Below are 27,635 nucleotides of genomic sequence, written 5' to 3'. Positions count from 1 at the left end.
ATTGAAATTCGTCCTCGAATTTCACAGAGTTATACAGAGCAATGTGAATTAACTCTGAGCTATATATAGTCACGGTCCCCCGTTTGGCGCCAAATGTCACGGTGAAAAAAATGGAATTACAGTCAATCCGGCCCCAAGTTAACACGGCCCCAAGTCAACCCAGCCTCAAAATTGATCACTCCGGTCCCAAAATTGGTCAATCCGGCCCCACAGTATCTATTTGGTCAATGCGGCCCCAAAATTTGTCAGTTCGGCCCCAAAGTCGGTCATTCCGGCCCCAAAATATATATTTTTGAAATAAAACTATTTAAGTCATTTTGTTGAATAAATGAATTGAAATATGTTGTATGATGGAATAAAATGATTTATTATTAATTGAAGATTATTAACTATAGAACAATAGTAAAAAAAATCATGAATTGGCATTAAAGTGTCGGTAAATTTGATTGCGCCGATTAAGACTTTAATACGCAATAGTGATAATAAATATTGTAGAACTATACATTGAATATTATAGAACTATGCATTGAATATTGTAGAACTATACATTGAACATTGTAGAACTATGCATTGAACATTGTAGAAATATGCATTGAACATTGTAGAACTATGCATTAAACATTGTAAAAATGTAAACTATGCATGTGTTGCTTGTTTGTTACTATTGACAGTTTTTATATTAAATAAATAATAAAAGATATCATCGTTAAATTTTTGTTGTTGTTGTTATTTTTTTTATTTCTTAATAAGTGTTCATAATTTAAAGCAAAATAAATAATAAAAATGGGGCCGGGTTAACGAGAAGTAGCATTGGTTTGGGACCGGGTTGACCAATTTGGGGCCGGGCTGACTTGGGGCCGGGTTGACTTGTACCGAAAAAAATGTGCTGCCTGACCGGGACTCGAACTCGGAACCATCGGAATACCGTACCGCGCCTTTACCGAATGAGCTTACACATCTTCTCTCCTAAATAGTGAACTAAGGTGACAATTGTATTCAATCATTCGGTTCTTTCCAGTGATGATTTCGCCGTTTCGGTGTTTTAATTTCAGTTCGTTTAAAAGCGTATGTCATAATGTGAATATTCTTACGGGTTAACCGGAGGGTCTCTGCCAAAAAATATTTTATGTAATAGGGTACATTTAATTTGGCAGTGCATTGAACATGGCGAGCCTCTGTCGTATATCCCCTGTTTTGCGTTTGCAAACAGGTAATTGTTTCATTGTTTATGTGTTGTTATGTATCTTCTCGTTTTAGATAACTGGTATTTTCATGTTAATTGGCAAGGTCACTCAGTGTTGTTAAAAATTTAGTTTTTGTAAACGTATATTTTCATAACATAATTAGCAGTATTACTGCCATACTAGTTTTTAGGTGTCTTTTGTCATATATGACACAAAACCACAATTATTTTTCACCCCCTGGCCCTCATGACAAGGGATACAAGGGTTAAACAAGGTTACAGTGGGATACGGTTAATTTTACATAATTTTTTGTATGACCCACAAATTCATGCAAATTCTATCACCAAAATTATATTTTTTTTTAAATTATACATTTTTTCTCACTAAACATACTACCATATATTATAAGAATGCCCTAGGAGGTATTTAAATGTCCTTTGTGCCTCCCTAGCAGTCCTTTGTGCCCCTAGGAGGTATTTTAAGATTCTTTGTACTTCCCTAGCAGTCCTAAGCGGTCCTGCAACTCATCAAAAACATAAATTCTATCACCAAAATTATATTTTTTTCTTACAATAATACATTTTTATCTATTAACTTACTACCATATATTATAAGAATGTTCTTGGAGGGATTTGAAGGTCCTTTGTGCCTCCCTAGCAGTTGTTAGTGCACCTGAGCAGTCCTTAGCGGTCCGACAACTCTTCAGAAAAACATGAATTTTATCACTTTAATGATATTTTTCCTTAAAATTATACATTTTATCACTAAACATACTACCATGTAATATGAAATTAGGCAAAGCCTATGAACGGGGAAGTCGTTAAAAATTCCTTTTTATTCCTTCCGTTTTAAAGGTGTCATTTGGTATTACATGCACCGCTTCCGTTTTCACTCGGAATACTCGACGATTATCATTTATCCGAAAAGTTGAGATTTGTTCCGTTATCGGAATACCCCGCCTATTATCATTGAGTTACATTGTAAATGGCGGCGTCCGACTAGAACTGACACTGAAAATTTCATTGATAGGTATAGAATTCTATATATTTTTTAATTGTTTTTTTATTTGATTTTCTTTTAAATATACACGTGTAGTCTATAGCCGGGCAAGCCCGTATTATAAGAATGCCCTTACAGGTATTTTAAGGTCCTTTGTGCCTGCCTAGGAAATATTTATAGGTGTTTGTGCCTGCCTAGCAGTCCTTTTCGCACCTGAGCAGTCCTTAGCGGTCCTGCAACTCATCGAAAGCATAAATTCTATCACCAAAATTATATTTTTTTCTTACAATAATACAATTTTGTCTATTAACTTACTACCATATATTATAAGAATGTTCTAGGAGGAATTTGAAGGTCCTTTGTGCCTCCCTAGCAGTTGTTAGTGCACCTGAGCATTCCATAGCGGTCCGACAACTCTTCAAAAACATGAATTTTATCACTATCATGATATTTTTTCTTAAAATAATACATTTTTTGCCATTTAACATACTACCATGTTTTATAAGAATGCCCTTACAAGTATTTTAAGATTCTTTGTGCTTCCTTAGGAAATATTTTAAGGTCCCTAGCAGTCCTTTTCACACCTGAGCAGTCCTTAGCGGTCCGGCAACTTATCGAAAGCATAAATTCTATCACCAAAATTATATTTTTTTCTTACAATAATACATTTTTGTCTATTAACTTTCTACCATATATTATAAGAATGTTCTAGGAGGGATTTGAAGGTCCTTTGTGCCTCCCTAGCAGTTGTTAGTGCACCTGAGCTGTCCTTAGCGGTCCGACAACTCTTAAAAAACATAAATTTTATCACTAAAATGATATTTTTTCTTAAAATAATACATTTTTAGCTCGACTATTCGAAGAATATGAGAGCTATTGTAGTCGCCCCGGCGTCGGCGTCAGCGTCCGCGTCGGCGTCTGCGTTGGTTAAAGTTTTTTGTAAAGTCAAATATCTCAATTATTACTCAAGATAATCAATTGAAACTTACAATACTTATTTATAGTAACAAGGTACATCAGATAGACAAGTTGGATAACTCTGCCTACAATATTGACAGAATTATGCCCCTTTTTAACTTAGAAATTTTGGTTAAAGTTTTTTGTAAAGTCAGATATCTCAATTATTGCTTGAGATATTCAATTGAAACTTACAATACTTATTTATAGTAACAAGGTACATCAGATTGACAAGTTGGATAACTCTGCCTACAATATTGACAGAATTATGCCCCTTTTTAACTTAGAAATTTTGGTTAAAGTTTTTTGTAAAGTCAAATATCTCAATTATTGCTTGAAATATTCAATTCAAACTTACAATACTTATTTATAGTAACAAGGTACATCAGATTGACAAGTTGGATAACTCTGCCTACAATATTGACAGAATTATGCCCCTTTGGAACTTAGAAATTTTGGTTAAAGTTTTTTTGTAAAGTCAAATATCTCAATTATTGCTCAAAATATTCAATTGAAATTTAAAACACTCTTTTATAGTAACAATGTACATCAGTTTGCAAAATTGCATAACTCTGTCTGCAATATTTGCAGAATTGGCCTTTGAAACTTAGAAATTTTGGTTAAAGGTTAAAGGTCTTCAAAGATATTTACTACTTTACACATGCACTTAGGGTCATAATTGGAGGGTCATAATTGTATGTCACTGACCAAGTTCCATAACTCTATCTTGCATTAAGGCTGATTCATATCCCCTTTTCTACTTAGTCTCTTGGTAAATGTTTACATGCAAGTTTTACATATAACTATTAAAGATATTTATTTAAAACTTCACATATGCATTTAGGGTCATAATTGTAGGTCACTGACAAAGATCCATAATTCTATCTTGCATTTAGGCTGATTTTTCTCCCCTTTTTCAACTTAGAAATTCATGGTAAAGTTTTGCTTGTAAGCTGTTATCTCAATAACTACTGAAGGGTTTGTGCCTTTTTTGGGACAATTTTATGCGTTTATAATAATAAAGCAGTGATTTACTTGATAAAACATCTTAATAACAAGCCTTTGTACCTTTTCTGTCAAATTTATGTATTCATAGGTAATTAGTATTATTATACTCAATAAAACACCCTTGTGACATTACCTTCTGAATAGTCAAGCCAATACTGTATAATTAGACTCTCTCTAAGGCCTATAACATGAATTTATAAAAAAAAATTAGCCCTTTTGTGAACTTAAAAAAATTAACATTATCAAGGCTCTTTTACTATCAAACACTTAGAATAGTCGAGCATGCTGTCCTACAGACAGCTCTTGTTGTCATTAAACATACTACCTTGTATTATAAGAATGGCCTAGGAGGTATTTTAAGGTCCTTTGTGCCTCCCTAGCAGTCTTTTGTGTATCTGAGCAGTCCTTAGCGGTCCGACAACTCATAAAATTTTTACCAAAATCATATTTTTTCTTAAAATTAGAATTTTTTTTTCACTAAAAATAATACCAGGTAATATAAGAATGGTCTAGGAGGTATTATAAGGTCCTTTGTGCCTCTTTAGTAGTCCTTTGTGGCTCCTTAGCAGTCCTTAGCGGTCCTTAGCAGTGTTTAGTAGGACCCCATCAAATGTGTTTCTAATATGAAAAAGGCAAAGCCTAAAAGCGAGCTCAATTTTCTTTTACCATAAGATAGTTTAAAATAATCTTTCATTTTTATTTTACATTTTCCGTTTTAAAATTGTTTGGTATTTTATTCACTGCTTCCGTTAATTCTGGTTCCCCTTTTCTATTATGGTTCCAATATAAGTGCGCAGGACACCAGTCTACGCTTCTGTTTTCAATCAGAGTACATCAGCTTTTATCGTTATCTTGTAATTCGAAAAGTTGCGATGTGTCCAATTCGGTACTTCGGACGAAAGTTTTCAAAACCATCACTTAGCAGGTACCCGATACTTGTGAAACTATACAGTATTTTATCGATACCGATACTCCATATTTTAAGCGTTTGAGCAGCATTATTCATTATGTATTCATTATTTCCATTGTTTTATTATCAAATCAAAGTAATTTTCAAGCTTCTTTGTGATGTTAATTATATTCCATATTATCCCTTTTAGTTTTAAGTTTAACATGTAGACTATTAAAATAAAATTCAGTAAATGAAAATGTAATAGGTTATGAAATAAAATATTCTGAGACCTTGGATTTCAACATGTCAATGATATTATGAAATCTGAATGAAAACTAACAGAAAATCATGACCAGAGAGCTTGACATGTTGATATTAACAACGACATGCCAGAGATCTGCTGAGAATTTGACAGGGTCCTGGGCCCACTTGTTCATAAAGTTATACGCCATTTTGACCAAAGTCTTGATCATAGATATGTCCTTAAAACACAATTCTTTTTCACCAAAAATTATAAGGCATATGTCTTATTCTCATCAATTTGTGCCTTCCCATCGTTTTGTGACCTTAATAAATGTGGTTGCAAACAAAAAATCTTATAAATCAATACAGAACCAAGTTTTATTTGCATTAAAAATTTAACCTGTCAGACGTTTGTTTATTGCAGAAACTTTAATATTTTGGCCATTAAAGCCCCTAACTTTCATGGTGTGAGAAGTACAAATTGATTGTTTACCCAGACCCTATATGTCTAAATCCCAGATACCATGACTAATTGTAGAACGGTTTAAAAGTCAGACATAAATGTGCCTATAATGACACAGAATCAGTTAGCAATTTATACATATTCAAAGTAACTAGAGATAAATAAATTACAGATACTCAAACAATAATAACTAATTGCCGATTTTGATGGCGCTAATAAGAGGAGAATTAACTTAATGAAAAGGCATCAAATTAAGGTACTAGTATATTATGACAGTGTTATAGAAAACATGCTTTGCAAATTTTATGATATAATTGCATCAAAAATTTTATAGGCATGTTGTTGCTGTTGTATATCCTGGCAAGACTATTCAAGCTATCAATTTATAATTTAGAATATGTTTATATGTAATGTGATATTAGGCAAAGCCTATTAATGAGGAAGTCGGTTAAAATAATAGTTTATTTTTTATTTTACATTTTCTGTTTTAAAAGTTGCATTCCATATTTCTTTTTTCACTCGGAATACTCCATGATTATTATAAATCTTATGTGAAAAGTTGCGATTGTTCCGTTATGTGAACACCCCGACTATCATCTTTAAGTAACATTGAAATTTGCAGCGCCCATCTAGATATGACACTTAAAAATTTCACCAATTGGTATAGAAATGTATAAATATTTCATTGTTTTTTTATTTGATTTCCTTTTAAATATGCACGTGTAGTCTATAGCCAAACAGCTGAGCCGCTCTTTGTGTAATAATACGAAGCCGTGAAAATTTACATTAAATTGTTGGTTCTATGTAATAAAATAAAAACAAATACACCCGTCTTTCAGGGTAAGTATAAGTGCATTTAAGCAACCAAGGTGTTATTTCAGCTCTTGGGTTGCTAAAAAGCACCATTTCTGTGTGAGACGCGTTATTTTTTTAATGCCACCGGGTAAGCTGTAAATTGTTGTTAGTTACAGTTTGTTTTTTTTTAAACTGAGATATAGTAATGCACATTTGATACATGTAACACCGATAAGAATGAATTTTATTGTTGTATATCAGTAGTGTATTTTGTATTTCAATAATAATTATATTATTTCATATATTTCAGTTGTAAATAACCTAAGTCCAACTACCATCGTATCTGTGAGAAACAACACAACAGAAGCGAAAAAACCAGAGAAGGTAATGTAATGTTCATTATTTTAACATTACAGGATAATGGCTTGATCATGTAATGCCATAGCATCCCATAGCCAATCAACCAGCATGCTCTATGTTCATTCCCAACAGACAGTGTGGTTACTAGAGTGCAGCACTTCATTTAACGCACTGTGCATGTATGATTTAACTCTGACAACTTTTCAATAGCAAGGTCTCCAAACTAATGTCTATGATACAATCTTAATCGTATGTGGTGCTTATAATGACTTTTATTAACTTTGATCTATATTTTGATACAATCTAAATTGACTCAGTTATTTGAAATTGATATAAATCTCTGTTTAATTTTTATAACCATATTACTTTTGCAATATCTTGTTGTTTTTAGACAAAATTTGGCCCACTACATGATGATGACAGAATCTTTCAGAATATATACGGTCGCCATGACTTTAAGCTTAAAGCATCTATGCAGAGGGTTGGTATTTATATTTTTTTTAAGTAATTACAATATGATAATTCATATATGTAGAGGATTTTGAATGATATAGATATGAATGTACATGTATAGGTTCATTACTGAATATTACTTTTTCCAACAATTTTTTTTTTTTTTTTTTTTTATAGAAATTGTTTATCTATCCACTAAACAGTTCTGAAATATTTATATGAAGAAATTGATAGTTTCTTGTCAATTGTGCACATTTTAATACTTTTTTCCCTAATAGTTCAATATGTGAGATAGATCCAGGAAGACTATGATAATGTAAATACCCACGGGTACAGGACGGTCATATCTTATTTATACCCTTGTGATATTTGCTGATATATAATGATGCTGTCTGTAGGGAGTTTGGTACAAGACAAAAGAGATTGTAGAGAAAGGGGCTGACTGGATCCTCAAAGAAATTGTAACCTCCGGTTTGAGAGGTCGGGGAGGCGCAGGTTTTCCAACAGGCATGAAATGGGGCTTTATGAACAAACCAAGTGATGGAAGGTAATTTATCTGCAAAAAGTAATGAAAAAATCTTTTAATGAGAATATAAAAATCTACATATATGTCTTAATATACATTCCTTTTTTTGTGTTTAAAATTATCAAAACAATTTCTTGTTAGGGTATATACTAAAAAAAACCCCCAAAAAACCATTGCAATGAATATTGATTACTTAAATGGAAGACTGTCAAAACCGTTGATCATTTTTTCGGAAACTTTAAAAATATGTTTTGATTGAATATTGCACTGTGCAGACCATGATCAAAGAAACGGCAAAGAAATGCCCACTGATCTTCTTTTGCACTGCTTATATGCCAGGAAGATTTAATTGCCACCAGCAGGGTAAACAGAATTGGGAATTTTTTGGACAGTTTTCAATTTTGATATTATCAGTAATATATTGCACTAGTTATATGGGAAGATTTAATTGCTGCCAGCAGGGTAAATGGAATGGAGAATAATTTCTTTTCGACAGTTTTCAATTAAGATTAACAGTAATATATTGCACTGGTTATATGGGAATATTTTATTGCTGCCAGCAGGGTAAATGCTTTAGATATGAAAATTAACAAAAAACTGAACAAATGTTTTCAGACCGAAATACTTATGTGTAAATGCGGATGAGAGTGAACCTGGTACGTGTAAAGATAGAGAGATAATGAGGCACGATCCTCATACCCTCCTCGAGGGCTGCCTCGTCGCCGGAGCTGCCATGGGTGCTAGAGCTGGTATGTTATGTCTTGAATCATTAATTTATTTTGGGAGTTTTCATTGATTTGAAAGCTCACGAAAACTACTTGAGTTGCCATTCATTGCTGTAGGTACGAATTCTGCCAAGGGCATTGGATTCTTTCATGTGAGGAAGCTATCCAGCTAGCGTACAGAATATCGGTGGTTCTACTCATGTACCCGTTGGTGCCAGAAATAATACACAAATAGGCACCTGAGGTCTTCCTCCACCAGTAAAACTGGGTAGTCACATATGACCTATACTGTCTTGGTGTGATGTAAAACCTGTGGAAAAAAAGGAAAAAAGATATTTTATCTTATCTGATACGGCATCTTTCCAGAATTACAAATTATTCTCAAAATTAAATCTGTAAAGCTCTATTGCCTTGGATCTTGTTTGATATTTTCACACCTAAAAGCTGTTTGTAACTTTATTTGATGTATTAGGGATTTGTATTTAGAAAGGGTTAACATATATGACTGTGTTGTATATAATTTCATCATTCTGATTTTGATCATGTTTAAGAGGTTTGTGTATTCTGAATATTAAATTTTAAAACCTTGTCAAACTTATTATAGAATATAGTTTTCTTGCTTTGAATATGGCATTGTCTGTTATTGATCCAAAAGATTTTACAATATCTGCAAGAAAAGTTACTCAAAGAAAATTAAGTATCTACAAGAAGGTAACTCAATGAAAATTAAGTTTCTGCAAGAAAGTTTGATATCTGCAAGAAAGCAACTCTATGAAAATTATGTAACTGCAAAAAAGTTACTTAACAAAAATTAAGTATTTGCAAGAAAGTTACTCAATGAAATTAAGTGTCTGCAAGAAAGTTAAATATTTGCAAGAAAGTAACTCAATGAAAATTAAGTAGCTGCAAGAAAGTTACCTAACAAAAATTATGTATCTGGAAGAAAGTGACTCAATGAAAATTCAGTTTTGGAAGAAATTTTACTTAAAGAGAAGAAAATTAAGTACCAGCAAGAAAGTAACTCAATGAAAATAAAGTTACCTACAAGGTAGTTACTCAATGAAAATTAAGTATCTGCAAGAAAATAACTCGATGAAAATGTATGCTGATAATTTTTTTTACTATTTTACAATATTTGAAAGCTTTATGTTTTGCTTTTCTGTTTTATTTCAGCTTATATTTATATCAGAGGAGAATTCTATAATGAGGCATCAACCTTACAGATTGCAGTAAAAGAGGTAGGCATAGAAATTATTTTCTATTATACTTGCTGCTGCATGAATTATAAATAGTGATATTATGTTGTTCCCAAAATATTATGGTAGATTTTCTTAAAAGAATTCTACAATACAATATCTCTGTAATTTAACACATGAATATTGTTTAATAACATAATAAAGTGTCTCTGAACAAACATTGTCCTGTTTCAAGTGGGGTGTCCACAGTTAAGCGAGGATTTTGTGCATGCCTTATTCTTCTTGCCCAGGGTTTTGACCATACCTTTATTGTGAATTTCAGCAATTGAATAAATGCAAAGAATCACTGTGTAGCATGGCATCTTCAAACATATAAGCACCATTACAGTCAAAAAAAGCCCTTATCTAATTTGTTATTCAATAATATTGTTTCTGTAATTTTCATTTGGGAATTTTTTCCTGTGGATTGCGAAAATATTACACTGTTGTCCATTGGGGCCCAAATATATGCTATAAAATAAGCCCAATAAACTCCAGGTGCGTCTTGATACGGTATAAGTACTTTTTCTGCAGGAACTTTATTTCTGCTATTTCTGCGGTTTAAAACAACACGGCAGATTTAAAAACGCAGAAAATTAAGCCTTTCCCTATGTCTACATGTATGTCAACTACCTGTTTTGTATAATTACATTACCATGTACCGTTATCAGCTTTTGTAGATGGGAATTTTTCTTTATGCATACATCCTGAATAATATGTTAGAAAAAGTTACTTAACTTGTACTTTTTGTTAAAATAAATATCATGTTTGTAAGATGTTCGTTCAGCCAAAGCTTGATTTATTTTAAAATAAAACTATTATAGTTTGACGGGTGCAATAAACATACCCTTTTGTATTTGTACAATATTTTGTGTCTACGTGCGATTTTACCATTGTTTGTTTTTCACACTTCATATTTATACAAACGCAGTATTACAGTTAATTGATGTATTTGCATGTTGTTAATTTTGTTTATTAACGTTTATATACCGATACATGGTGATTACGATGAACACACATTATAAGTCGTCTGCATGTTTATCGGAAGTAATGTTCATGTTACATAAACATATCATCAAATGTTATCTGTTTGTATCGGTTAATTTTGTAAAAAAATATCAAAATTAAAAGGCAGAAATAAAAATCATCAATGCAAAAATGATGACACCAGAGAAATAAGATACACAGAAATTTAAAACCCCTTATTTTAACAAAAATCGCAGAATATTAAGCCCACAGAAATAAGTACTTATAAGGTAATTGTGATTGAATATGGGAATACCACTTTGCATAATCAACTCGAGCAATACAAACCATCAGAATGGCACACTGGTTTAATATTCCCTATGTTTTACAGGCCTATGACGCAGGTTTAATAGGAAAGAATGCATGTGGAACTGGATATGATTTTGACATTTACGTCCATAGGGGAGCTGGTGCCTACATTTGTGGAGAAGAAACGGTTAGATTTTTTCTTCTTTTTTAACACGTGATATTAAATTATTGATTCATTTATTTTTTGACCACAATTATATCCGATATAATTGCTGTAAGTTTGATTTGAAAAGAAAAATATTTTTTTATCTTAACTTAGTTAAAGGTCAAGGTTTTATGTATACTGCATACAAAAAAGCATCTATCTTCTATAGTACACTCTTAAAAATTCTTTAAAAAATATCCATGGCAGATATATAGCAACTGTTGTTAAACTGGTTAAACAAAAATTATTGTGAGAAGTAACTGTTATTTCATAAGAAATTAAAAAAATCTGAAATATTTTGCTGTTACTTTAAATGGGTTGCATTTCTTGAGCAAAACATTATTACTATGTGCTTTTCCCTTTAATTTGAAGCACTTACTAGGCAAAAACTAAGTGTTTTATATTTGTAACATTTCACAATATTTCTATATTACAGGCATTGATAGAATCTCTGGAAGGAAAACAGGGAAAACCGAGACTAAAGCCTCCATTTCCAGCTGAAGTTGGCTTGTTTGGTTGCCCATCAACAGTATCTAACGTTGAAACAGTTGCCGTAGCCCCTGTATGTATATATATATAACTTATCTCTGATGCTATAGAATGGCACCATCTTGTTAGCTCAATAGGTATAGTGTTGGACTCTGACTTGGGAAATCCCAGTTTGATTCCTGGAAGGTGCAGGTCACTTGAATTGTGATTGATCATGATATCCTTTGATTTGCACTGTACCTGTGCTCTGGCATGTACAAAGGTTCCTTGCAAAAGTGAAGGCAGCCAGTACTGGTAAACTGCTTGACAGTCTGTCCAGGAAAGATGATGTGGCTGAGCTGTGCTCTTGTAGATGAAGTAGCTTACTGCTGTGATCCAGAGTGTAAACCACTTAAACTATCAACACCACCACCATGCTATAGAATGCAATGTTGACCAATATTTGACAGCTCTGCTCTTGTTTCAAACATTTATCTTCAAACAGTAATAGTATAGTAAATAAATGATTTAACAAAGTGATGCTGAAAACCAACATGTTCTAACTGCTTTCTGTAGAAAATCTGATCCCCTAAGGCTGCTAAATTTTGATGAGATTCAAAAGTGCAGATTCAAAAGTGCACTGTATGATGAGGCCTCTATCCAAAACATAAATTACAGGAAACATGTTATAAGATGAAATGATAAATATCTGTAATGGAGTTGCCTATCTTTATATCTGGATGCAAACATTTATTGTTGTTAGAGAGAATTCAAAACAAATGTTTTTACTGAAAAGTGAACAGTGCATACTTATAAATTAAAATTATGTACTTTATTTTATATGTAAATCTGCCTTTATATAAGACAGTGTTGTAATTGCTAGTTTGTACTTATATGAATGTATATTATCAAAGCAAGAGGAAGCATGGTGGTAAATGTGTCTCTTAACCCAGGGATCATGAGTTTGAGACTTATTGGGGTCACACCTTGTTTCCTCATTAGACACCAACACTGGTTGGCCCATAAAGCTGGCTGTAGAGTCATCCAGAAAATCTGCAATCCTTGTTTTATAATCCAGCTAAATTCATATACTTATATTTCAGGCTATTTGTAGAAGGGGTGGTGACTGGTTTGCATCATTTGGAAGAGACAGAAATAGGGGGACAAAGGTAGTATTTTTTTTTAAATATACTCTAGTCAACTTTGTTTCAGTATAAGGTCATTGCCTATAACCTTTTTTTTGGCCATATTTTTTTTAATTAATTATGATGAAAAATTTAAAAGTAAAGAAGAATTTTTTGTGTGTGTGATTTCTTTACATGTCCAATTTGATGGAGGAGTATGCAAAATTTCAGATAGTTTGCTCACTTGGGTTTTAAAAAGATTTTTTGTGTGCAATTGTCCATAAATTGACCAATGCTCTCTTGTATTTTGTTTTGTCTTAAAAAGTTTCAAATCATGTAATTGATCAGCTAATAAAAAATATTTACTACTAGATCAAATTATTTTTAAATTGGTTACATTAAGTTATTTTGTAATTATTATTTAGTAATTGAAGACAGCTGTTTCACATTATATTTACTGTCAACTTAATGCAATAACTGATTCACTCTTATTACATTTAGAAGGACTTAACCTGTTACTAAATTAAGGTGATGTCCTTCTAAATTGAATAGGACTTAACTCCTAGAAAGTGACAGACAAAAGGAGCCTAGGTAACAAACAAGTTGAACCTTTCCACTTGGTTATTAACGTGACAAGAACCTAGAGGAAATTATTTTTTACCTCCCTTGCAAATCTGAAGTGGATAAACTCTGTTTGTTTTTGGGTTTTACGTCACATCGACACAGTATAGGTCATATCGCGACTTTCCAGCTTTACTGGTGGAGGAAGACCTCAGGTACCCTTTCGTGCAGTATTTCAGGCACGAACGGGCAACTGAGTAAGAACCATGGATGTTCCGTAAGCTAGCTGGAGGATAAACTCTGTAACATAACTAGTAAGCAGACAGTACGCTAGCATGGTACTCAGACTATGATGTGTTTAAACAAGATTATCAAATAATAATTTTTTGATAATCTCTCATGCAATAAGGTGACAAAATGTGTTTTTTTTTCAGTTGTTCAACATTTCTGGTCAAGTAAATAACCCATGCACCGTTGAGGAGGAGATGTCTATTCCACTACGTGAACTTATTGAACGACACGCTGGCGGCGTAATTGGTGGCTGGGACAACCTCAAAGCTGTCATTCCAGGCGGATCCTCAACTCCTATTATACCTAAATCGTAAGTCTTGTTCGCTCATCTGTTATCATTATCTGTACAGCTCTTCATATATAAATGATATTTTGTTGACTGCATTCTTCTTTACTTAATAAAAAATAACTGCCAAATCTTGACTCCAGTTTTATTCAGACAGATATAAAATTGCAGACAATTTAACATTTTCCAGTATTTATGATCAAGATCTCATCCAATAATCTTAAGGAATTATTGATTTTTATATGCGTGATTTTAGGAAAAAAAATCTAGTGCATATATCATGTAATAATGCACTTGTTTCCCCTATCTGTTTGATAGGGGAATGGTGTGAAGCCTGTTAGATATAGTTTTAATCAGTAGTAATTCTGAAAATTTCTAATTACAATACAAAACAAAGTAAGCCAAGTATATTCCAAAGAAATATTCCGAATTTGCCGAAAGATTTTAAAAACGTCTTGAAATATTTGAAACTAGGAACAACATTCAGGTGCGGTTAACTGAAATTTCCTATTTCTTTTTATTTTTCAGTGTATGTGATGATGTATTAATGGACTTTGATGCTCTGATCGCAGCACAGACAGGTCTTGGAACAGCCGCTGTTACAGTAATTAATAATCAAGCAGACATTATCAGATGTATAGCTCGGCTTGCTCACTTTTATAAACACGAAAGCTGTGGCCAGGTATGTTACTATGGTAATATTAACCCTTTACCTACTGAATGTTTGTAATGGTTTTGCCCACCTATGAATTTGGAACAGTCCATTTCAAGCTTAAGGGGTTTTCAGAAGCAAAATACAAAAATTGGGGTACCAACAGTATAGAGCTTGTAGGCAAACTTGTCATCTTTGGTTCCAGCAAGTTAAGTGTTGACTGAGACGGGTTAAGAGAAATGGAATATTAGTCATAAAAATTCTTGACAGGTTATGTAGGCCTATATAAATGCCTGTCTGAACCACTAGCCTAGGGTTGTATTGCAAACAACCGTTTAGATACAGTCATATAACCTGTCAAGAATATTTATATCAAATTAATAATACAGCAAACTTCTTTGTGAGAAATAAGAGAGATTTTTAAAAATTGACAGCAAATGTGTATATAGAACTATATAAACGTCACGCTTATCCAATGAAAAATGACGTTACAAATGTGCAGTATTATAATTACTTTTTAGCTCACCTGTCACAAAGTGACAGGGTGAGCTTTTGTGATCGCTTTTCGTCCGGCGTCTGTCCGTCATCCGTCCGTAAATTTTTACTTTAAATGACATCTCCTCATAAACCACTAAGCCAATTTCATCCAAACTTCACAGGAATGTTCCTTTGGTGGTCACCTTTAAAAATTGTTCAAAGAATTTAATTCCATGCAGAACTCTGGTTGCCATGGCAACGGAAAGAAAAAACTTTAAATATCTTCTTTTAAAAAACCATAAGAGCTAGAGCTTAGATATTTGGCATGAAACATCTTCTAGTGAGTGATTGGCCCCGCCCCGGGGGGTCATTGATTTTCCCTATATGCATATAGTAAAAACTTAAAAAATCTTCTTTTAAAGAACCCAAAGAGCTAGAGCTAAGATACTTAGCATGAAACATGTTCTAATGGGTGTCTACCAAGTTTGTTCAAATAAAAGCCCTGGGGTCAAAATTGGCCCCGCCCCGGGGGGGGTCATTGATTTTCCCTATATGCATATAGTAAAAACTTAAAAAATCTTCTTTTTAAGAACTCAAAGAGCTATGGCTAAGATATTGAGCATGAAACATGTTCTAATAGGTGTCTACCAAGTTTGTTCAAATAAAAGCCCTGGGGTCAAAATTGGCACTGCCCCAGGGGGTCATTGATTTTCCCTATATGCATATAGTAAAAACTTAAAAAATCTTCTTTTAAAGAACCAAAAGAGTTAGAGCTAAGATAGATATTTAGCATCAAACATGTTCTAATAAGTGTCTACCAAGTTTGTTCAAATAAAAGCCCTGGGGTCAAAATTGGCCCTGCCCCAGGGGGGGGGGGTCATTGATTTTCCCTATATGCATATAGTTAAATTTTAAAATTCTCTTTTAAAGAACTCAAAGAGCTATGGCTAAGATATTTAGCATCAAACATGTTCTAATATGTGTACCAAGTTTGTTCAAATAAAAGCCCTGGGGTCAAAATTGGCCCCGCCCCGGGGGTCATTGATTTTCCTTATATGTGTATTGAAAAAACCCAAATAGCTAGAGTTAAAATATAAAGCATGAAACATCTTTTAGTGAGTGTCTTCAAAGTTTGTTCAAATAAAAGACCTGGGGTCAAAATTGGCCCCGCCCGGGGGTCATTGATTTTCTTTATATGTGTATAGCAAAAACTTTAAATCTTCTTTGAAAAAACCCAAATAGCTAGAGTTTAGATATTAAGCATGAAACATCTTCTAGTAAGTGTCTACAAAGTTTGTTCAAATAAAAGCCCTGGGGTCAAAACTGGCCCGGCCCCAGGGGTGTCATTGTTTTTAACTATATGTGTATAGTAAAAACTTAAAAAAAAATTTTCTTTTTAAAAGCCCAATGAGCTAGAGGTTAGATGTTTAACATGAAACATCTTTATGGGTGTCTACCAAGGTTGTGCAAATGAAAGCCCTTGGGTTAAATTGGCCCTGCAACGTTCGGGGAGGGGGGGGCTTGGGGGGCCTATATACAGGTGAGCGACCTCAGGGCCATCATGGCCCTCTTGTTTATTAGCTCACCTGTCACAAAGTGACCGCTTTCGTCCAGCATCCGTCCTTCGTCTGTCCGTAAACTTTTACTATAAATGACATCTCCTCATAAACCACTGAGCCAATTTCATCCAAAATTCACAAGAATGTTCTTCTGGTGGTCATCTTTGAAAATTGTTTAAAGAATTTAATTCCATGCAGAACTCTGGTTACCATGGCAACGGAAAGAAAAAACTTTAAATATCCTCTTTTAAAAAACCTTGAGAGCTAGAGCTTAGATATTTGGCATGAAGCATCTTCTAGTGAGTGTCTACCAAGTTTGTTCAAATAAAAGCCCTGGGGTCAAAATTGGCCCCGTCCAGGGGGTCATTGATTTTCCTTATATACATAAAGTTAAAACTTAAAAAAAAATTCTTATAAAGAACCAAAAGAGATAGAGCTAAGATGTTTAGCATGAAACATGTTCTAATGAGTGTCAACCAAGTTTGTTCAAATAAAAGCCCTGGGGTCACAATTGGCCCCACCCTAGGGTGTTATTGATTTTCCCTATATGCATATAGTAAAAACTTAAAAAATCATCTTTTAAAGAACTCAAAGGGCTAGAGCTAAGATATTTAGCATGAAACATGTTCTAATGGGTGTCTACCAAATCCAAATAGCTAGAATTTAGATATCAAGCATGAAACATCTTCTAGTAAGTGTCTACAAAGTTTGTTCAAATAAAAGCCCTTGGTTCAAAACTGGCCCCGCCCCTGGGGTGTCAATGTTTTTAACTATCTTTGTATAGTAAAAACATAAAAATCTTCTCTTAAAAAACCCAATTAGCTAGAGCTTAGATATTTAGCATGAAACGTCTTCTAATGTTTGTCTACCAAGTTTGTTCAAATAAAAGCCCTTGGGTTAAAATTGGCCCTGGCAGGGGTGGGAGGGGATGGGGGGCTGGTCATTGTTTTACATTATATGTGTGTAGTAAAAACTAAACATCATGAAACATATTCTAATGGGTGTCTTCCAAATTTGTTCAAATAAAAGCCCTGGGGTTTAAACTGGCCCCGCAACGGGGGCCTATATAAAGGTGAGCAACCTCAGGGCCATTATGGCCCTCTTGTTCATAAAAATGGACATAAACTTTTAATAGTATCAATAGATATGGGAAAAAAATCATTTGAAATGAAAAGATTACTTTAATTTGTTAATAATTTAACAGATTTATTAATTTTTGAAGGCATTTAAAAAAAATGTAAACAAGTTAAGAGTATTATACAGTTCATTTAGTTAGATCCATTTGTTAAGAGTTCAGTTAGCCAGGACAAATTTTTGATTAACTGTTATATCCTCCGAACAATTTGATATATGATGTCATTTTAATTGCCAATCTGTCAGATAAATTTGATATCTGATAATATATAAGGTACAGTTATAATGCAAAAATTGTAATTTAGACATATACAGAATATGTCCGATGAATTTGATGCCAGATAATGTTAAAGGCACACTTATTCGATAACTATTGCAGTTTAGACACATACAGAAAATATTCCCTGCTAAAGATGAAATATTTAATGTTTTGCAGTGCACGCCATGTAGAGAAGGCTGTAATTGGATGTTGACTATGATGAATAGATTTGGTAAGTTTGTTTTTTATCTTGTTTAAACAAATATCTGTAAGCCTTTAAGCAATTCTTTAGACCAAACTTTATTTTAGCTCCTCGTTGAGTAAAAAACCCAACAATAACAACATTCCTTTCTATACAAGACAAAAACTAAAATAATTAATCGGGGACAGATTTCTTTACTTGAATAGAACATTATATTGTTATATATTATTTTCACTTTGACTGGAAATCATGGTTCATTGGCTTTTTTGCAAACCTTTCATTTTATGGCATATTCAAAAATACATATACACTATATATGTTGTACATACATAAAAGAAACAAGAAAAACAACTGCCAGTTATATATATAAGTAATTTACCTCAGTAAACTGCGAGTTTATTAGAAGGGAGGCAACCTTGGTGTGTCATCATGTTCATATTTATACCCCCAAAAACGAAGTTTGGGGGGGTATATAGGAGTCACCCGGTGGTCGGTCGGTCGGGCGGTCGGTCGGTCGGTCCAGACGTCCGTTGCATTTTCCTTGTCCGGAGCATAACTTTAAAACTAATGCTTGGAATTAAATATAACTACACACAATGGTCAAGCACATTGAGAGGAAGTGCAGTGCACAAGAACCATAACTCTATCTTGATTAATTACAGAGTTATTGCCCTTTGTTACTTTTCCTTGTCCGGGGCATAACTTGAAAACTACTGGTTGGAATTCAAAACAACTTCACACAATTGTCAAACACAATAAGGGGAAGTGCAGTGCATAAGAACCATAACTCTATCTAAAGTAATTACAGAGTTATTGCCCTTTGTTACTTTTCCATTGCTTTTTTTTTGTCCGTTGCATTTACCTTGTCCGGAGCATAACTTGAAGACTAATGTTTGGAATTCAATATAACTACATACAATGGTCAAGCACATTGAGAGGAAGTGCAGTGCACAAGAAACATAACTCTATCTTGACTAATTACAGAGTTATTGCCCTTTGTTACTTTTCCTTGTCCGGGGCATAACTTGAAAACTACTGGTTGGAATTCAAAACAATTTCACACAATTGTCAAACACAATAAGGGGAAGTGCAGTGCACAAGAACCATAACTCTATTTAAAGTAATTACAGAGTTATTGCCCTTTGTTACTTTTCCATTGCTTTTTTGTCCGGAGCATAACTTGAAGACTAATGGTTGGAATTCAATATAACTTCATACAATGGTCAAGCACATTGAGAGGAAGTGCAGTGCACAAGAACCATAACTCCATCTTGACTAATTACAGAGTTACTGCCCTTTGTTAATTTTCCTTGTCCATAGCATGACTTGAAAACTACTGGTTGGAATTCAAAACAACTTCATACAATGGTCAAGCACAATAAGGGGAAGTGCAGTGCACAAGAACCATAACTCCATCTTGACTAATTACAGAGTTATTGCCCTTTGTTACTTTTCCATTGCTTTTTTGTCCGGAGCATAACTTGAAGACTAATGGTTGGAATTCAATATAATTTCAGACAATGGTCAAGCACATTGAGAGGAAGTGCAGTGCACAAGAACCATAACTCCATCTTGACTAATTACTGAGTTATTGCCCTTTGTTACTTTTCCTTGTCCAGAGCATAACTTGAAAACTACTGTTTGGAATTCAGTACAACTTCATACAGTCGTCAAGGACATTAAAAGGAAGTACAGTGCACAAGAGCCATAACTCCATTTTGACAAAATACAGAGTTACTGCCCTTCGATACTTTTCCTTGTCCTGAGCATAACTTAAAACATACTGGTTGGAATTCAAAACAACTTCATACAATGTTCAAGCACAAAAAGAGGAAGTGCAGTGCACAAGAACTATAACTCTATCTTCAGTTTTTATAGAGTTTTTGCCCTTTGTTCCTTTTCTTTGTCTTTCTGGACTTATTACAGAGTAATTCAATTAAACTTCATCAATGGCCAACCACATTGAAAGGAAATGCAACATACAAGAACCACAACTATCTTTAATTGCCAACAACCATAACTCTATATTTCAATTCTTTTACAAGGTTATTCTGTTACTAGTAACATCCTCATTTCCGAAGCAGTCTCGTGGGGGTATTAATCACATTTAGTGATAGTTCTAGTTTATACTAGTTATCTCCCTTTACAATTAAAGTGTCTTCTTTTAAAAATTTTATTTTGAGTTTATTTCCATCATGAAATTATGTATAAAAACTTATAAACCCACCCATTCCCTCTCGTAATATTTTCCTATACATAAATAAAAAGTCACACAAAATATTGGCACGCCAGTAGGGACTCAAACCAGTGGTCTATGAATAACTGGTTCAGTATGCTTACCACTACACCACAGCGGCCATTGCGATTTTTTTGTGCTAATTAACCTGTTTCAGGTATTTTGATACAACATTTATATAAATATTTAATATTCCAAAGATAGGTTTTGTCAAATACAAATATAAATTAGGTTAAACTTTTATACGTTTATTTCTGTAAGAGCTTTCATTGCTTGAACCTCTCATTGCAACAGTAAAGTTAAAAATATTTTTGAGCCGCGCCATGACAAAACCAACTAGCGGGTTTGCAACCAGCATGGATTCCTCGTAGGCTGATCAGGATCCACGCTTTTCACTATCAGTTTCTCTACTTGTAATAGGGTTTGTAGGAAACCGCATGGATCCTGATCAGACTGTGCTGATGCCCAGACTGGTCTGGATCCATGCTGGTCGCAAATGCATTATGTTGGTTTTGTCTTGGCACAGCTCATTTATATATATACTTGCAATAACAAATGAGATGGTAATTTATATATATTTTACAGTTGATGGTAATGGTAGGACAGATGAGATAGATATGTTATGGGAGATTAGTAAACAGATTGAAGGTCACACAATTTGTGCTCTAGGTGACGGCGCAGCATGGCCAGTACAGGTATATATATATATATATATATATATATATAGTTCTAGCTTACCATGTTTTCATATTGTAAGTAACAGTGAAATAACACAAGGCATTGATTTCCACCATATTCACCAGTATTCAGACACTATGAGAGTGTATATGTAGCCGAGCATAGATATTTGGTGATTGCTAGTGACTGGGAATGACCATCTACGATCGAAAAATTAAACAGGTGCTTAATTTCTTCATTTATTACGAATTGATAATACAGCAAATTTTCTTATCTAGAGAAAAAAAGTGATATTTCTTCATAAATTGACGGCAGACGTGTATATAGAACTATATAAACGTCACGATTATCCTCACTTTACAAACATGCAGTATTATAAAATATTCACATGTCTCAAATTTGAGGATCTATTTATTAAAAATAGTGTGAATTAACATGATATATCATTTGGAACAGTCCATTTTAAAAATGTTTTTTAACTTCTTGATATTTCAGGGATTAATTTGTCATTTCTTGATATTTCAGGGATTAATTCGTCATTTCCGGCCAGAGATTGAGGAGAGAATGGCAATGTACCAGAAGAAGGTGGCTTCAGCTTAACCTACCTTAACTTTATTATATTCGATGACAGTTTCGCTTATACAAAGTTTTGTACAAGACTATTTATTGATTAATAAATCTTAGAACAGTGACTATCAGAAACATAGGAAAGGCTAGGTTATCCTTTGTGTTATATATTATAATTAAAATATCTGTGTTTTTAAGGATAAAAAGTGTGACCATGTTTCAGCATATATATTGAATTGAATTGACAAAGGCAGTTTAAAGATATTGGAAGACAAAATATACATAAATGTACAATTAATTTACATTCTAACTTAAGAACAATTTACAGGAAAATAAATAATAGGTTTATTCAGTAGTTTAAAACGGTGAAACATTCAGATTAAACACAAAGTAATTTCTCATTTTTCTGATAATAATTTTTTTTTTTGTAAAAAAAAGTGAAACGGAGGAAAATATTGTGATAGGGATATTAGAAATTATCTGTTACAACAAACAAATGTAGTGATTTTTATTACCAAAAATGAGACAATGTTTGTTTTATAAAAAAAAATATCTTGACTAGTTTCGAGATGATGAAGATTTTCACATTTTGTTGTTTTTAAATGAATTGAATGAAAATAAAGATGAAAAAGACATGTTTTGTTCTTTTTTATTTTATATTGGGTCTTGAGAAAATAAGCATTGATTAAAGGAGGTCCAAATAATAAATTTTGAAGTTCTTTCTTAAATCAACTGGTACACTTAAATTTGAAACCAAACAATAGATGACATATAAATACACTGTATTGAAAATAGAGATTCATTTATTCCAGATTTTATACATTAGGAATTATATATACCAACATGATCAATGAAGCTCCTTATGTTAAACTAGAACTATCACTAAATGTGATTAATACCCCCACAAGACTGCTTCAGAAATGAGGATGTTACTAGTAACAGAATACCTTGTAAAAGAATTGAAATATAGTTATGGTTGTGGGCAATTAAAGATAGTTGTGGCTCTTATATGTTGCATTTCCTTTCAATGTGGTTGGCCATTGATGAAGTTTAATTGAATTACCCTGTAATAAGTCCAGAAAGACAAGGAAAAGTAACAAAGGGCAATAACTCTGTAATTAGTCAAGAAAGAGTTATGGTTCTTATGCACTGCACTTCCTCTCAATGTGCTTGACCATTGTATGTAGTTCTATTAGTCTTCAAGTTATGGTCCGGACAAAAAAAAAGCAATGGAAAAGCAACAAAGGGCAATAACTCTGTAATTACTTTAGATAGTTATGGTTCTTGTGTACTGCACTTCCCCTTATTGTGTTTGACAATTGTATGAAGTTGTTTTGAATTCCAACCAGTAGTTTTCAAGTTATGCCCTGGACAAGGAAAAGTAACAAAGGGCAATAACTCTGTAATTAGTCAAGATAGAGTTATGGTTCTTGTGCACTGCACTTCCTCTCAAGGTGCTTGACCATTGTATGTAGTTCTATTGAATTCCAACCATTAGTCTTCAAGTTATGCTCCAGACAAGGAAAATGCAACGGACGTCTGGACCGACCGACCAACCACCGGGTGACCCTATATATCCCCCCAAACTTCGTTTTTGGGGGTATAAATAGTTTAAAATTGTTCTCTCGGACCTGCCATTAAGTAACCATATCTAAAGGCAGTATTCAAACTGCGGCTGAACTTTGATCTGATAAGCAGTAACTTTAAGAAGAATTAAATTGACATTATACGCCTGCATGGCTCAAACTGAAGAGCCTCAGCATTGTATTCCAGTGTCGCTGGTTCGATGCTTTGGGAGAGGTGTAATTTCTCGCGACATGAAATTTTGATCTCGTACATTTAAGTCTTATGGTTATTGTCACTAGATATAGTAGGAGTTGTAGTCGGTCATTTGCGGAGAAATTGGTCATCACTTGCAAGTTAAGAGTGACTCGGGTGGACCTACCACTGAGATATGTTAATAATTTAAAATCAGCATTAAAGTTTTTGAAGGTTGTTATTTGATGCTTGTAGTCTCACAATCGTAGTAAAACAACAACAACATGCAATTCAATATTTTATTTGTTCGATAACGCAATCAAATTACAATAAAAATCATCATAAATGTTCGAGTACAAGTAAATTATGAAAGTTATGTAAATGAAACAAGAAGTACAAAGAGTTGATGTAGAAATATTGCATTGTAAGAAACAGATCAAAAATAATGTATGTGTGTTTTATGTAAATTAAAGTGACATGCCCATCCAATAATAACTGGTTGGTGAACAAGAAAAAATCGAAATAACTTGACATTTTGTCATATTTAGGTTCAATTTTATATTTAATTATAAAAGAAAGAAATCTATTATCTACATGACCAAAATATCCTTTAAATATATCATTAATGTTCATTTTTTTTTAAAGAGGATAGGGCAGTCTCTTTGTAATTTAGTTTGCATATAATTGTTTCCTGAACATTTTTCTCCATCAATTATTGGTCAAACCTTATTGTAATAGTCAAATATATTACTAATTCAACTCGAAATCAAAAAATGAGCATAATGTCACTTTAAGACCACTTAATAAAAGTAGCAACCGTAACAGAAATATCAGTTTAAAAAGTGATAATTATATAACTATAATAAAGAAGAGCTTTGGAAACGAGTCATTTTTATCCTCATTTTTTTTCCCAATAATCTTTTATCAGTTAATCCTTATCAAAACAAACTTGGCTAAAAAGTAAATTCTGACTTTCAAGGCCCATTATGCTTCAGAAATGCTACAATTTTTATTTGTCAATTTTTTTTTTTTCATCTAAAATATCTTCTTACAGTTTTCATTGAAAACTTATTTGCCATACACATGAACTATCTTTGGCCACCTTTATTCTATTCGCAATTGGTATAAGTATAGGAAATAAGCATTTTGTATGGAAGTCAAAATACAATTTTCTACATTTACAACACATTACTGCATGTTCAGCACTACAGTCACCAGCTGTTAAACATCTAACATGCCCGTAATCTATTATTAAAACACAAGTTTGAAATTCCTAAAGAATTAAAAATAAATATGGATTTCTGAGGTATAATGTGCATTTAAATGAAATGAACGGGAAAACTAGAAATGTGTCCATAGGACACGGGTGCCCCCACCGCGCCACTGTTCTGTCAATCTTTTTACTAAGTCAAGGGAAATAACTCTACAAATACTGGATACATCCACAAGCGAAACCCAAGGTGCAAATCTAAATATGCTGAGCAACCTGCCCATAAGGTTTAATGACTATGTCAAATCCTTTTTGAGTAACTTGCGACACAAGTTGAAAATTGCAAAAAAAATTTAAGTGAAGGGCAATAACTCTAAAAATACTAAATAAATCCAGACAAAAATACCTGGTGCAAAACTGCACATGCTGATCAATATTCCTGTAAAGTTACATGACTCTAGGTCGAATACTTATTGAGTTACAGCGACACGTGTTGAAAATTGCAAAATTTTACTAAGTCAAGGGCAATAACTCTGAAAACACTTAAAATATCCAGACTAAAATACCCAGGTGCACAACTACACATGCTGATCAACATTCCTGTAAAGTTTCATGACTCTAGGTCAAATACTTTTTGAGTTACATGCGACACAAGTTGAAAATTGCAAAATTTTACTAAGTCAAGGGCAATAACTCTGAAAATACTAAAAATATCCAGACGAAAATACCCAGGTGCACAACAACACATGCTGATCAACATTCCTGTAAAGTTTCATGACTCTAGGTCAAATAATTTTTGAGTTACATGCGACACAAGTTGAAAATTGCAAAATTTTACTAAGTCAAGGGCAATAACTCTGAAAATACTAAAAATATCCAGAGGAAAATACCCAGGTGCACAACAACACATGCTGATCAACATTCCTGTAAAGTTTCATGACTCTAGGTCAAATACTTTTTGAGTTACATGCGACACAAAAGTGAACGGACGGACGGAAGGACGGACGTCCGGACGGACGGACAAGGGTAAATCTAAATGCCCGCCACTAACGTGGGGGCACAAAAATAAATTCTGTTAAAAATAGTAATGAAACAGAGGTTATATAATTTAACTTACTTTAACTTTAAGGTTTAATTCAACAATGAATATGATCGGAGATATCATTCAAATGAAGTATGCATTCCAAGTTAGTCTGTGAGGAATATCAGACCTTGGCATCCTATGAAATTTCAAAAGATTTCAGTCGGGTTATTGCCAAGATGACATTTATTACCGAAACAAATTATTTTAAATCTTTTCTACAAAAGCGATATGAAAGAAAAGTCAAAAACTATATAAAACTAAATAAATAAAACCAAAAAAAAAAGAAAGAAAAAGATTTACATATTTAAAGATGCAGCCCGAGTAATAAAGCCTGTGGTTGGTGAAATATAGTTATAATACTACCAAAAGGCCCATAAATATCACATCACCAGGTTAATTTAATAAATCTACAAGAAAATAAACGTTAAAAAAAATTTTAGTTTAAGAAATGTAATTATATATTCACAACCTAGGTCAGAATTTACTATTTTTCATCATCAAACTAACAGAAAAATATCTATATATTTTGAAGAGTTCAATCATGATTTTTGAGGATAGCAAGTGTTATAAGCTAGGTTAAGATAATTCATTGTGTACACAAGATAAGATTTTTTTCCACATTTCAACAATTTTTCAGTTTTCATAAAAAATAACACAAACATAAGAGGTGGGCTGCTTTAATTAAACGAGGAATTTATAATCAATTTCTAGTAACATGGTCCACACTGATGTGGCCCACTCCTCATAGTGAATCTCCCTGAGAAGTTGTAATTGATTCCAGTTGGTGGTTAATAGAAACACTAACTTTTTGTGTGAACAAAAAACATACATGTGAACTCTCCTATTTCAGTGGGAGACTCCCACTTTTTGCAGCCATATTTTCAAAGATTTTTCTTAAAATAATGGGTATTTTCACAAATTAAAGAAATTTCCTCTTTTTTTGATGTCAGAACTTTCTTCTTTGTTATTGCAAATTCTAAAATTTCCCTTTTTTTGAAAAAAATTCAAATGTACGAAAAAATTATATTAGATGTAAGAGACAGCACTTATGTAATTCCCCTCTGGGGAGGAAAAAAACTAAGTATTTAACAAACAGAGCTAAATTGGTACCAATATAAATTGTAAGTTCTCTGTAAATAATAATTGTAAAATTATTTTCATATAAGAAAAAAAAAACAAAAAACTTTCATAACAGTGCAAAAACCTAGCAAAACACAACCTTAAAAAATATATAATAGCCCATACTTTCAATAAAGCAAAATGACCAGTACTAAAATTGTCCATTGAATAAGACATAATGGCCTGTACTTTGAATATTAAAGAAAAATAGCCTGTACTTTTGCATCAAGCAAAATGGCAAATACATTTTTTGTTGTTTTTTTAAAAAGAGAAAAATTTTCATAATTATACTTTATAAAGGAAAAAGCTTTTTAATCAAATATGTTATGTAATTTATTCAAGATTAAGTACAAAAATGCATAAAAATTTGAATAAAAAATGTCTCAAAATTAATTATTAAAACAAAAAAAATCATTAAATATAATAAAGGAAAAAGCTTTTTCTTAAATTGAATATGTTATGTAATTTATTCAAGATTAAGTAGAAAAATGCATGAACATTTGCACACCAAATGTCTCAAAATTAATTCACATGAAATAAATAAATACATACAAAAACATCAATGTAAATATTATTATAAAGTAACAACATAATGAGTATTCTAACAACAAACAGTGATCAGAAAAAAATAATTATACAGCAATATACAT

At 32.8% G+C, this 27,635-nt stretch overlaps 1 protein-coding gene across 2 annotated transcripts; it reads left to right on the top strand.

The window, feature by feature from the left end:
- The first annotated feature begins 1,050 nt into the window (after positions 1-1,050).
- On the top strand, positions 1,051-22,449 carry LOC132734213 (NADH dehydrogenase [ubiquinone] flavoprotein 1, mitochondrial-like). 2 transcript variants are annotated; one of them, XM_060720909.1, is made up of 14 exons: positions 1,051-1,210; positions 6,852-6,925; positions 7,293-7,382; positions 7,753-7,901; positions 8,496-8,629; positions 9,779-9,843; positions 11,198-11,302; positions 11,757-11,882; positions 12,892-12,957; positions 13,908-14,074; positions 14,579-14,732; positions 18,309-18,363; positions 21,155-21,264; positions 21,773-22,449. In XM_060720909.1, exons 1-14 carry the CDS (start codon positions 1,165-1,167, stop codon positions 21,845-21,847), a joined length of 1,416 nt encoding a protein of 471 aa, XP_060576892.1. In that variant the 5' UTR covers positions 1,051-1,164; the 3' UTR covers positions 21,848-22,449. The 2 variants fall into 2 exon arrangements, with proteins under 2 accessions (XP_060576892.1, XP_060576893.1); XM_060720910.1 differs by having other exon boundaries at positions 7,293-7,386; positions 7,757-7,901.
- The last annotated feature ends 5,186 nt before the right edge of the window (positions 22,450-27,635 follow it).

This window comes from Ruditapes philippinarum, unplaced genomic scaffold, assembly GCF_026571515.1.
Source record: "Ruditapes philippinarum isolate M1 unplaced genomic scaffold, ASM2657151v2 ctg3561_1_1_1_1, whole genome shotgun sequence".
NCBI lineage: Eukaryota > Metazoa > Mollusca > Bivalvia > Venerida > Veneridae > Ruditapes > Ruditapes philippinarum.
Note: the sequence above shows the minus strand (reverse complement) of the source record. Positions and strands in the feature narration are given on the sequence as shown.

Coding starts and splice junctions, on each gene's coding strand:
- LOC132734213 (XM_060720909.1), top strand. CDS start 1,165: ATGGCGAGCCTCTGTCGTATATCCCCTGTTTTGCGTTTGCAAACAG. Junction 14,075..14,578: donor ACTCCTATTATACCTAAATC/GTAAGTCTTGTT, acceptor TTTATTTTTCAG/TGTATGTGATGATGTATTAA. Junction 21,265..21,772: donor GCGCAGCATGGCCAGTACAG/GTATATATATAT, acceptor TTGATATTTCAG/GGATTAATTCGTCATTTCCG.